General features: G+C 62.8%; 1 protein-coding gene and 1 long non-coding RNA gene across 8 annotated transcripts in view; both read left to right on the top strand.

The window, feature by feature from the left end:
• The window catches only part of PCBP3 (poly(rC) binding protein 3), a 184,929-nt gene that overhangs the window by 155,283 nt on the left and 17,433 nt on the right, over nucleotides 1–12,213 (top strand). For 4 of the 7 annotated variants that reach the window (XM_032488718.1, XM_032488614.1, XM_032488680.1 and 1 more), the window contains 7 exons: nucleotides 2,847–3,001; nucleotides 5,206–5,229; nucleotides 6,057–6,089; nucleotides 6,336–6,452; nucleotides 6,701–6,832; nucleotides 7,612–7,740; nucleotides 11,195–11,338. In XM_032488718.1, the coding sequence (XP_032344609.1) occupies nucleotides 2,847–3,001; nucleotides 5,206–5,229; nucleotides 6,057–6,089; nucleotides 6,336–6,452; nucleotides 6,701–6,832; nucleotides 7,612–7,740; nucleotides 11,195–11,338 (734 nt within the window). The remainder of the gene's footprint in view (nucleotides 1–2,846; nucleotides 3,002–5,205; nucleotides 5,230–6,056; nucleotides 6,090–6,335; nucleotides 6,453–6,700; nucleotides 6,833–7,611; nucleotides 7,741–11,194; nucleotides 11,339–12,213) is intronic. The other 3 variants (XM_032488831.1, XM_032488759.1, XM_032488894.1) reach the window with 2 other exon arrangements.
• On the top strand, nucleotides 7,757–11,173 carry LOC116666431. The gene is made up of 3 exons (XR_004323285.1): nucleotides 7,757–8,155; nucleotides 8,292–8,363; nucleotides 8,652–11,173. It is a non-coding gene; the product is annotated as an uncharacterized LOC116666431 (long non-coding RNA).

Raw genomic sequence — 12,213 nt, 5'->3', positions numbered from 1 at the left:
GCGGGGGAGGGCTGCACGGGTGGCACCGGGGCATCTGTCGGAGGTCAGGGCACCCCGGGAGTGGGGCGGGCGTGGTCTGGCCTCAGGCGTATCTGTGGACGGTGTCAGCTCAAAGCAGCGTTTAAACCACGGACTGGACAGACGTCCCTGGGCGAGAAGGGGCCCTGCCAGTCTCCTTGAGTGAATTAAAGTACACTGAACCCCGGCACTGAGGAGGACGGGGGGAGGGGCCTCGCCAGCCACGGAGGTCTGCCGGTTTCTGAAATACCGAGTGTGGGGGGAGTGAGTCACGGAAAGAGGTCTTCCCTGGTGGACTGGCCGTCCGACCGGGTTTAGGGTGGCTATGCCCACGGGAGTGTGTCCCCTGCTTCCTTCCGGGCACCCCGAATGGCCCTCGGGTGGGAGCAAGGCTGGGCACGCTAGGGGTTGCCTCTGATGAGAGTGTCCCAGGGCCTGGCAGGGCGGCCTGAGCCCCATGGTCCTGGGGAAGCTGCCCAGCCGGGGTGATGAGGCCCGGGTGACCTTCACGCTGCGGGGACTGCTCCTTCCCACCGGTCTACCGCGGGCCGGTTCCGCTCACCCCCGGCCACCGAGGAGGGCAGGCGCAGCTGCTCACCGGCCTGTGTGACTGATGGCAGTTGACAGCCCGGAGCCCGAAGCACCCCTGGCTCTCGCTGACCCACTTTCTCCACCGTGGGCTGGACGCATTTACATAACAGATGGCCACAGGGCCCTGCTGTCCCTCTGACACTGGAGGAGAGGCTTCTGATTAAGGAGGCAGGGCGCCCCAGCCTGGCCACCGCGTGGCCGGTTTATCTGTGCTGGTAACTCAGCCTTCCCACGCACTCCAAGCTTAGAAGGGCCCTGCCAGTTGCCGCGGGGGGGCTGCGGGGAGGAGCACTAGCGCCCCCCTCCTTTCTGGGGTCTTTGTTTGCGACGCTGTGCTCACCACCCAGCCTGCGGACCGCGCCGTCCCTCAGAGCCTGCGGGGCCCGAGACGTTCACTCTGCCCTTCAGCACTGAACACGCGATCGTGGAGGTTTTATTTCAAACAGAAAGAATGCGAGGGGCTGGTGGCTGCTGTCCTGGCCCATCAGTGCGTGAGGAGGCGTTTCTTCAACGCTCTTTGCCGTGAATTACACCTTTAGGCTAAATCCTGGTTGTTCGAAAGTGCTGTTTTACCACGAATAGTTAGAAGTAATAGTCTGAGTTTGCTGAAGCTGCCTGTGAATACGCCAGCGCGAACGGCCAGTCGTCGGTGCCTGGGGAAGCGGCTCCGTGGCCGGGCTCTTGGTTCGGGTCCGCCAGCATCCGTGGCTGCTCCGTGCAGGGCTCTCCCGACTCGCGTCGCCCGGCTGACGGGAAGGTGCTTTGTTTCTGTGTTTGCCTTTTAACATATCTTCAACAGGGATATTTTGAAGAGGATAAAAACAAGTTTTTGTCCAAGAAACCTACAAGGTTAAAGGAAAGTCTGTTTCTTTACCCTGTAGTCTCTCCCATGTGGCCTGAGCCTCCTATCTCTACAGGTTAAATCAAAGGCCAGGGTCCAGACGCCCCGTGTGCTTGGGGGGTGCCTGGGGGTCCCAGGACTTCTGCTCCTGCAGGGATCCGGCAGCCGAGCGGGCGGTGGGCCTTTCAGTCAGCAAGGGGCTAAGTGAGACTGTGTGCAGAGCAGGGCCGGCCCCTGGCTCCACTCCAGGCTTCCAAGGCCCTGTCTGCCATCGTCCCCACATCTCTGCCCATCTCAGGTAGACACCTGGGCAGGTGCATGTGTCTCCTCCCACGGCCGCTTCCTGGCCCCTCGTGGACCCCCTGGGCCCTGGACCTGGGCCGGTCATCCGGAACCGTGCCACAGCCAGGCCTTCCCTCCCCTCAGTCCCCCAAGCAGCACTTTGCTGTCATAACTGTGTGGCCACTCTCGGCTGCAGCTGTCCCTTGGTGAGACTGGCCCCGGGCGGGCAGCTGTGCAGCTCCATCCGTGCATCACGCAGACACGGGCACAGACTCCCCAGAGAGGCCCCCACCCCCACCTCATGACCCGTCTCCAGGTGCAGCTTTGCCGTCTGCTCACCGAGTCCTCCCTGGCCTCCCTGCTTCGTCTCGTCTTGCGTGGCCATGCTGCACACCGCCACGGGTGACTTGTCCCTCGGCCTGGACCCCGTACGGACTGCTCGGCTCTGTCCTCGGCTCAGTCAGGCCCAGACCCCACGTGCACGGCACCCTTTCTCCGTCGCCTGTAAAGCAGAGCCTAAATTTTGCCTGGTGGGCCAAGTGTTGGACAGATTGCAGAAATTATACCATAAACAGGCCAGTGATGGGGTACTTAAGGGTTTTCCAAAAACTTTGTAAAGTTGTCTGGCCATTCAGTGAACAGAGACAAAGTCCACTTCAGCAGTGAGGTTGGCTAAGGAATCTGGGCTCCAGACACAAAGGGAGCTCCAGCGCCTGTAACTGCTTGGCTTTTTAAGGGCGGAGGGGGGATTCTTGTGCAGACGTGGTGGGAAATGGGCAGAACTCACGTAATAGCTGCGCAGACGCTCTCTAGACGCACCGGGGCCCCCAGGCCTGCCAGGTCACCCCGAGAGAGCTGTTCCGGTTCCCTCATCACAGAGGTGACGCTGAGGCCTGAGGGGTTGAGGACCTGCCCAGGCCACGAGGTGGGGCCCAATCACTCCCTGGCAGGCTTGCCCTGGGCTTGCTCCCCTGCTGTGCGCCCAGGGCCCCCAGGTGCCGCCCCTGCCTTATGCTGCCCGGGCGCTGGGACGCCTCTGCCCCCCGGGCCTCCTCCCGTCACCAGCGGCAGTGCTGACGTGCCGCCGGACACCTGACACGTGCCTCTCTTGCAGGTGACACTGTCTGGGCCCCATCTGTCCTTCCTCACGGCACCCTCGGCACCTTGAGCCGCCACCCCCAGCTGCATTTTGGAAGAAAGATGGAGTCCAAGGTCTCAGAAGGTGGCCTGAACGTGACGCTGACAATCCGCCTGCTGATGCACGGAAAGGTACAGGCCGCGGTGGTGTGGGGGGCGTGCCCACCGCGGGGCCTGTTTTGTATTAGGCTTTTTAAATTCTAAGCACTCTCAGCTCACAAAGCGGCTGCAGTACCATCCAGGTGACGCTGCTCCAGAACCTTTCGAGCTCGAGCCAGCCGCCTGCTGCCCCATCACCTGCTCCCATGGACGCGGGAGTCTCCTCCAGACCCTGGCCACCCCCTGGTCAGGCTGTGTTCCGGCTCCCAGCCTGGGACCCTCTCAAGTCCACGGGTCATCCCAGTGCCACCCTCCAAACAGGACGCTCCCCGGCCTGCCTTTCACTGTCACTGTTGGAAGCTTCCAGCCGGTTCTTTTGTAGAAAGGATGCCCCTCACTCTGGCTCTTTCTGACGTTCCCTCACGCCGCAGGAGTGTCGCAGGAGCTTGCCTGTCAGGTGGCCCAGACGTCAGGGTGTCACTTGGTTGGGGGCGCCTGCCAGGCGTCCCCCCGCTCGTCTTCACAGTCATTAGGGAGTGGCTGCTGGCGGGCACCCAGGGGCTGCGTGAACGTCCCCTCGCGGTCAGTCCTGACTTCTGGCCGCGGGATTTGCTGCTTGCTGCTCCTATTACTCCCTGCGTGTCCCCGTAACCCCCCGTGTGTGTCCCTGCACCCCCCTGCATGTCCCCACCCCCCCTGCATGTCCCCATACTGCCTGTGTGTCCCTGTGCCCCCTCATGTGTCCCCGCACCCCCCTGTGTCCCCGCACCCCCACGTTTCCCCGTGCCCCCCACATGTCCCTGCACCCCCCTACGTGTTCCCGTGCCACCCACGTGTCCCCGCACCCCCCCGTGTCCCTGCATCCCCACCACGTGTCCCTGTGCCCCCCTGTCCCCGTCCCCCACGTGTCCCTGTGCCCCCCACATGTCCCCTTGCCCCCACGTGTCCCCTCACCCCCCCACGTGTCCCTGTGCCCCCCACGTGTCCCTGCACCCCCACGTGTCCCCTTGCCCCCACGTGTCCCTTGCCCCCCGTGTCCCCGCACCCGCCCTGTGCCCCTGCACCCCCGCTGTTTATTCTGGTGCCCTTGCTGCCCCTTGGGGGCCGTGGCAGCCCCGCCAGGCTGCCTGTGCGCTTTTGGGGGGACCCGTCCTCCTGACTGCGCTCCCCCGCTGTCTGGCACAAAATGCTGCTCAGCCCTCGTCTTCACTGTCCTTCTGGTCCTGGAGTCAGCCATTTCTCCAGAAAGCTGTGACTCCCTTGAGTGGAGGGTGGTGGGCTGTGTTAGACGCCCAGGTGGGGTGCATGGGGTGCTCATTGCCCTCAGGCTGCCGCGGGTCCCAGATGGAGCTGGGGAATATGTGTCCTTACGTGCGTGTGTGCTTATGTGGAATCACTGATCTGTGTGCACGTGTCTGTGCAGGATTCATTTCGACATTTATCTCTATATTGGGCCCCATGAGTTCACACCCAAGTTCCAGCGCAACAGCGCAGGGTCCGTCCTCGGTCTTCTGTCCGCCCCGTGCTTGTGCCGCGAGAAGCCCGGGGCTGGCGGGGGCTCTGGCCTGATGCGCAGGCGCGACTCTTCCTGGGAGGCGCCCTGACTGCCGGCGGGGGTGGGGGTGGCCACTGCCCTGTGCCCAGCTGCCCTCTGCTGCCACCGGCCCTGCTGCGCGCCGTCCCATGGCCTGGCAGAACCGAGCCTGCCCCAGGACAGCTGCCATCCCCAAGGACGCGCTGTGGGAAGGAAGTTGGGCTTGAGGGTGAAGGGCGCCCTCTGCAGCTGGGAGCGGGGGGCCCAGCGCATCCCCACCCCCCGCCCCCCAGTGAGCTGCCTGGGTGGTACCGCAGGGCGGTCCTGCTTTGGAAGCGTGGCGGCGCGTTCCGGACTGTCCTGAATGTTCTCTGTTTTTTGAAACATCAAGCAGCAGTGGCGGTGCTGAGCTTTTTTACATCACAAAGTCATGGGAGGAGGTTTTATTTTTAATCTGTTGCTTGCAGCGTTTCCCTGAGGCCTTAAGGTGATGCCTGTTGACATGTTTCTCTGGAAAGCAGCTGGCCACTCCCCTTCCCTTTGTCTGTTGTCTGTCAGTCGCTCGGTCGGAGGCAGGGCTGCCCCCTCGCCCCGTTCTCCCTTCCACACGCACGACTGGGAGGTGGGGGCTCTCATCGCATCTGTCACAGGTTTTCCTCCTTCTGCTCTGTGACGTCATCTTTCTGTGATTCTCTTCCTGCAGGAAGTTGGAAGCATCATTGGGAAGGTAATTATTGCGTGAACTCTGCCCTCGGGGGCTCTGTGGGGGGCAGTGAGGGCTGCAGTGGCCCTGTGCGCTGGACATGCAGTGAGGACTCCCCCGGAACCCTTATCTCCTCACCTCAGGCTGCACCACCCGAGGCTGGTCCTGGGGCCTCCGGCTCAGCTGCTCTGAGGGAGCCGGGGAGCAACCCCCAAGGCCGCCCCACCCCCGACTGCCCTGGTGGCTGGTCCTTCCTGGGTTTAAGAGCCCAGTCAGAATTCTCACTGACATTCTTCAGAGCAGTCTTCCTCCTGTGGCCAGCGAGTGGTAGAGTCCATTCTAAGACGACAGCAACGCCCCCTGGGCAGCGCGGGTGGGCTGGAAGCGCTGCGCCTGGCTGGGGGGGGGGGGGGCGAGGCCGCCCGCTGTGCACCCTCACCACGTCTGGCTCTGCTGGTCGTGAGTGGTCCTTCAACGCCGGGGGTGTCCCCAGAGCTCAAGTCGGCTCCTCTTCACAAGTGCCTCGAGGGGCTGCCCTGGGAGTCAAGCCCGTGGGCCTGGTCCCCACTTTGCCCATGGTGAGGACAGGAGGGGAGGGGTGGGGGGAGGAGCAGGTGCCCAGGCCAAGCCTAGAGCCACGTCAGGCCTCGGGGCCGGGCCCACTCACCCTACAACTCTAACCCTGGGCAAGGCTGTTGGGCAACCTGGTGAGGTTGCGGCCAGGCCTCCAGGCTGCGGGGAGCCATGGCATGTTGGGCACGGAGTCCCGCCCTCTGAGTGCGCACGAGGCAGCGGGATGCGCTGGGGTGGGAGCCTGCTTGACCTCTGCCTTGTCTGAACCTTTGTTCCAGAAAGGAGAGACAGTGAAGAAGATGCGTGAAGAGGTGAGTGGGCATCCCGAATGCGTCTTGTTCTGGGGCCGGTGGGAGAGTCAAGGCCAGGGGCCTCCTGGCGGCTCTGGCCCAGAGCTGGTGGGCCCTGGTGGCAGGCGAGCTGGGCGCGGCGGGAGGCCTGGCCATTGCTGCTGAGGTCCGGGCACCACTGGCTCATGTGCGTCCCTGTGGTCAGCGGGCCCGAGCACCCGGGCCGTGGCCTCAGTCCGGTCTCGGGGTGTGCCTGTCTCCCTCCAGAGTGGGGCGAGGATCAACATCTCGGAGGGAAACTGCCCAGAGAGGATTGTGACCATCACGGGCCCCACGGACGCCATCTTCAAGGCTTTTGCCATGATCGCCTACAAGTTTGAGGAGGTGAGGAGCGCCTGGGGGCCCTGCCCCCAAGAGGGCACGCCCTGCTGGGCCTGCAGCTCCTCTGCAGCCCCTGCGGCAAGTCCGGCCCAGCCGCCGTGTCCTTCCGCTGTGCACCCCCAGCCCTTTGCCCCCTGTGTGCACCTCCCCACAGTCCTCCTCCCCCGCTGACCGGGAGCCTCTCAGGCCAGGGTCCTCCGGGCCGAGGGCTGTCTGCTCTCACGGCTGACATGCGTGCTCTCTCTCCCCAGGACATCATTAACTCCATGAGCAATAGCCCAGCCACTAGCAAGCCCCCAGTGACCCTGAGGTTGGTGGTCCCTGCCAGCCAGTGCGGGTCCCTGATTGGCAAAGGCGGCTCCAAGATCAAGGAGATCAGGGAGGTAACGGACCCCCCCCCACCACCGCCGGCTGTGCCGAAAGCTGGATCCCTCCCCACCGACGGTGCCGAGAGCTGGGCGGGCCCGGCCGTCCCTGGCCAGGGCACAGGCCCCTGTCACTGCAGACCCTGCCAGCATGGAGCTTACCACAGGGGAGGGACAGCCCACCCATGGAAACCCCCCAACGTGCAGGCATCGTGCCGAGGGGCCAGGGTGCTGGCCCTGACTCCTGGGACACGGTCATGGGCCCCCAGTCCTGTAGCTCTAGGCCCGGGCTCTGCCCCCAGTGATGGGCCTGCTCTGATGATCAGGCCGGTTTCCTGGGGGAGCACCGTGTCGCCCATTCGTCTAGTCCAAGGAAAGTCTGGTTCCTTCCCTTTCCCAGAAGAAGGGCGGCCACCCAGTCTTGATTTCTTCAAGGGAAGACAGCCACACAGTTTAGGATGCCTGACCAGGGTCCGTCTTTCTCTGACCTAAAACTCCACAGAGAGATAGAATTCCACGTATTTGAAAAAAGTTCTATCTTCTGCAGATGCCTCTGCGCAGGTTAAAATGCCTGCATCGTGCATCGCTCGTCCTGCACCGGGTCCAGGCTGGCCACAGGGGCTCCTGAGGGGGCGTGCGGAGGGCTGGGGCGCCTGGGTGGGTGTGGAGGTGTGACCCTGAGCAACATCAGGACGGGTTTCCCAAGGGGCCCTCAACTCCCCCAGATAATCCAGGACTTGCTACTCTGGTGCGTGCTGCCCCTGCCTGGGGGCCCGTCCAACCTCTGGTTTCTCCAGTCCACAGGTGCCCAGGTCCAGGTGGCCGGGGACATGCTGCCCAACTCCACGGAGCGGGCGGTGACCATCTCGGGGACCCCTGACGCTATCATCCAGTGTGTCAAGCAGATCTGTGTGGTCATGCTGGAGGTACAGTCTCTGCGGGTCTGCAGCCTCACCCGCCGGCCCCTTGCTCCACGTGGCTGTGGCTTCTGAGTGTTGGAGGCAGCAAAGTCTTCGGCGCTCGGAGGCCCTGAGGATTCCCATGGTTAGGGCTGTTGGGGGGCCGGGCCTTGACAATGTGCCCAGGTCCCTGACCCAGGCCCAAGGCAAAGTGCATGAGAACTGTCCTGGGTGCGCCGTTGGGGGACAGTTGCTGGCTCCTGCCTTCTCGGGTGGGTCCGTCATCTTCACTGGGGATTTGGGGAGAGAAGGGGGTGCACGCCTCTCCCCTCATTTCTGGAGTCAGATGAATAGTTACTAGTTCATGATGTGAGGGGCATTCAGCAAAGGATCAGGCCTTAAAAATGGTGCAAGTGTGCACTGGAGACAGGTGTGCACGGAGGTGGGTGTGCACTGAAGGCGGGTGTGCACTGAAGACAGATGTGCACCGCAGACGGTTGTGCGCTGGAGACAGGTGTGCACTGCAGACGGTTGTGCGCTGGAGACAGGTGTGCACTGGAGACGGGTGTGCACTGAAGGCGGGTGTGCACTGAAGACAGATGTGCACTGCAGACGGTTGTGCGCTGGAGACAGGTGTGCACTGGAGACGGGTGTGCACTGAAGGCGGGTGTGCACTGAAGACAGATGTGCACTGCAGACGGTTGTGCGCTGGAGACAGGTGTGCACTGAAGGCGAGTGTGCGCTGGAGGCGAGTGTGCACTGAAGGTGGTGTGTGCTGTAGGCAGGTGTACACTGAAGACGGGTGTGCACTGAAGGCGGGTGTGCTCTGAAGGCGGGTGTGCACTGAAGACAGATGTGCACTGAAGACGGGTGTGCACTGCAGACGGTTGTGCGCTGGAGACAGGTGTGCACTGCAGACGGTTGTGCGCTGGAGACAGGTGTGCACTGGAGGCGGGTCTCAGCTGAGATGCGGATGGAGGACGTTGTGGGCAGGACGCCACTGTGCTGGGCCAGCCTGCAGGCATCAGAGCCACCTGCCAGGTGGGCCAGCAGGATCTTAGGAAAAACACGAAAATGCAGAACTGCAAAGACAATAGGATTAACCGCAGGAGAAGCAAAGGAGGCCCAGCTGAGCAGGAAAAAGCATCTCCTGAAAATTCGGGGTTGGGGGGCAAAACCTGAGGTTTAAATTTCAATCAATAGCCAAACTGCAGCAAGATTGAGAGAAGCTATCAATAGTTCTGTTTTTTTTTTAAAATGAAAATGAATTCGTCATGCCTCAAACGAAAAGGTTCCAATATCTATGTGGGTGTCCCAGCCACCAGGCCATCCTCCCTCTGTGCCCCAGGTCCCATGCTGGAGGTGACAGCGGCTCCCACAGGATCAGCCTCGGGTCACCTATGTGTTCACACATCTTTTGTAGTTGACGTGGTGTTAAAGCACCATGTCCAGCTCCTTTAAAAAATATTTGTGTGGTTTTTGTCTTCCTGAAGTACGATACTGTGAACTCAGAAGTGTTTTTCTAAACGCTTTATTCTGGAGTCTTCCTCACACACCTGTCACGGTGACGATCAGCGCTGGCCCGACTCTTCAGTCCTCGGCACTGGGGCCGCAAGGGGCCTGGGCAGGTGGCGGGCAGGCCCCCCCCCCTCACTGTCTGGCAGACGCCAGAGAAGCAAGACCACACAGGCCCGTCTGGTCCGTGGCGGGGGCCCCTCAGAAGGGCAGGGCCAGGAGGGACTCGGCGCTGAGCTGCACTCCCGGTCAGATGGGGCCCCACAGGAGAGGCCCGACCCAGTTGGCTGGGTGGCGCTGGTGACCCCAGGGCCGAGGTCGGAGCTGCCAGGCCCCCTCCCCGGCAAGGGGAGGAGGGGTGCTGACTGGAGATGGCAGCCCTGAAGCATGGGTGACGGTCCTTGTGGGGCAGGGCTGAGGCTTTGTCTCGCGGATCTCCCGGAAGCCGGCACAGCCGTCTTGCGGGAGGAGACGTCATGGCGCCTGGAAGCAGCGGGTCCGATTTTCAACGTGGAGGGACTGGAGTCTCCACCCCTGAAGTCCCCACTGAGGGAGGGCTGCCGGAGGTGTGGCTGGAGTGTGCGGACATGAGTGTCGGGGCCGCGGGCCTGGCAGCGGGGCTGTGCTCAGCAGGCCTTCTTCCGCCGGAGAGCTGGACCTGGGAGTCACAGCCAGAGGGCCCAGCAGAGCTCCCAGCACTGCCATCTGTAGGTCAGAGGGCACTGTGGAGCGGGGGTGACCAGCTGAGGCTGAGGGCTAGGGAGCCTACCACCCAGTTCGGGGCTGGAGGGCAGGCAGCAACCAGACTGAGCCCTTGCTCACAGTGGAAACGGTCACTCAGCTCATTCTCAGTGTAGTCACGCTTCCAAACCGTGTTGAGCCAAGTCTGCCCTGAGCCCACACAGAGTCCCTGGCCAGTCATACCCGCAGACATGCTGGAGACGAGAGCTCAGTGTTACCCCCTCACCATCAGCTCACGGGCCCTTGAAGCAGCCCTCTCTGCTTTACAGCAAGGTCACGCAGCTGGGCCAAGGTCACACAACAGGTCAAGGTCACACAGCAGGTCTAGGTCTCACAGCTAGACCCAGGTCACACGGCAGGTCAAGGTCACACAGCAGGCCAAGGTCACATGGCATGGACAACTGGCATGGTGTGGCCTAGGCTGCAGAGTTGAAGCTGCCAACCACTCTCCTGTCCCCACATCCCTACCTGTGGGTGGGCCTGAGTGGGCAGTGGCTTCAAGAACTGCAGGCGAGGACAGGCTGCCCTGGCCCCTGCACTCTGCCTCTGGCTGGTGGAGCCTCCAACTGACGGACTCACAGCCCGGTGGACTCTGCTCCCAGGGCAGGCGGGTGAACCAGGGCACAGGGTGGACCGATTGCTCTGACTTTACCCAAAGCGGCAGACTTCTGGCACTTGAATAGTGTTCATCCGAAGATGAGGGTCCTGTGCTGCTGGATGCAGACTAGTCAGAGGGACTCGGCGCAAACCGCATCGCGGCTGGAACGCCATTCAGACTCTACGCTTCGTTAAAAGACAGCCCTGTTTCTAAACAGTGAAGCTGAATGTTTCGAACTTTCCTGTGATGATGGCCCCTGAACATCACTGCAGGCCGGGCGGAGCCACAGGCACTGGGCTATTTCCCGAGGATTAAAGGAGGAGGCTCAGAGCGCGGCTCCCAGGCTGACACCTGGGGAGCAGGGCGGCCGTCTGTCTGGCCTCTGTCTGGTCGTCTGCATGCGCAGACGGGGTCAAGTCCTCCGGTCTCACCCGCCCGAGACCCACACTCCGCAGGAGCCCGCTGCCTCCTGCCGGGGGTTGTATTTCGGGCAGTGGTTAGTGGAGGACCTGAGGGGCCGGGGCAGGCGGGGGGGCCTGGGGGGGCGGGCTCGGAAGGAGGCCTCACAACTGTCACGCTGCGAAGCTGCTCTAATGCTCTCTCTCCCTCTCCTGTCCCTTTTCCTAGTCCCCACCGAAAGGTGCCACCATTCCCTACCGCCCAAAGCCCGCCTCCACCCCTGTCATTTTTGCAGGTGGTCAGGTAAGAGCCGACCCGCTCGCGGCCTCCACTGCCAACCTCAGCCTTTTACTGCAGCCCCCGCCGCTGCCCGTTAGTGCACTCAGGTTTTCTCCCCCTCACGTGCACGTCTCCCCGCCCCGCGCAGGACGCAGAGCTCTCCTGGCCCACAGCCAGGCCCCAGGGGACACGGGCCGCACTGGGGAGGCCGCTGGGCAGTGTCCAGCAGACGGAAAGGGCCAAGGCGGACATCCCGCAGAGCCTGGGCCTGGAAACATCTCCTCCCTGACCTGGCCCAGGAGGACTCTGGGCGGCGCTCACGCCGGTCAGCCCAGGCAGCACCGCAACTCTGGCCCACTAGCGCTTCTGGGGAGGGAGGAGGCCAGGAGCGCCCCCGTGACCTCTGACTCATGGTTGAGGCTCATGGGACCGTAAGATCCAGGGTCCCATTTCCCCTGAAACACGCGTTCCCAGTTTCCCACAAACGAGTTTACCCCCAGGAGTGCGTGAGGATGGAGAAGAGGCCCTGCTGGGCGTCCCGGTTACAGGGCTGACCCTCCTTCTCCGGCCCGCTCCACGCAGGCCCAGCAAACCGCGGCGTCCGCTTCACACACCTGTTGTTTTGGCTGGAGCCGCTGACCTTTCTCTCCCACCAGGAAGGGCCTAGAAAACCCGGAGTCACAGAGGTTTGTCTAAGGCCAGCAGTTGGCTTAGCAGGGCCAGTAGAGGGGGATAGCGGGGCTGGTCCATCTCCTGCCCTTGGGCACCAGCCAGGACGTCCTCAGCTCAGCTTGTCCTGCCCACAGCAGGATCACTGTCGCCACGGTAGATGGACTTTGAAAACACCAGGCCAGTGGTACTAGGAGGAGCTCTGCGTCCCCGCGGCTGCGCCGTGTGTCTTGTTCAAGGGAGAGTTAAGGCGGAGATGCCCCAGGGTGACTGGGGCAGGGGAAGGGGCGTGAATGCAC

Source organism: Camelus ferus, chromosome 1, assembly GCF_009834535.1.
Source record: "Camelus ferus isolate YT-003-E chromosome 1, BCGSAC_Cfer_1.0, whole genome shotgun sequence".
Taxonomy (NCBI): Eukaryota; Metazoa; Chordata; class Mammalia; order Artiodactyla; family Camelidae; genus Camelus; species Camelus ferus.
The sequence above is the reverse complement of the archived record's forward strand: the minus strand, read 5'-3'. Positions and strand labels throughout refer to the sequence as shown.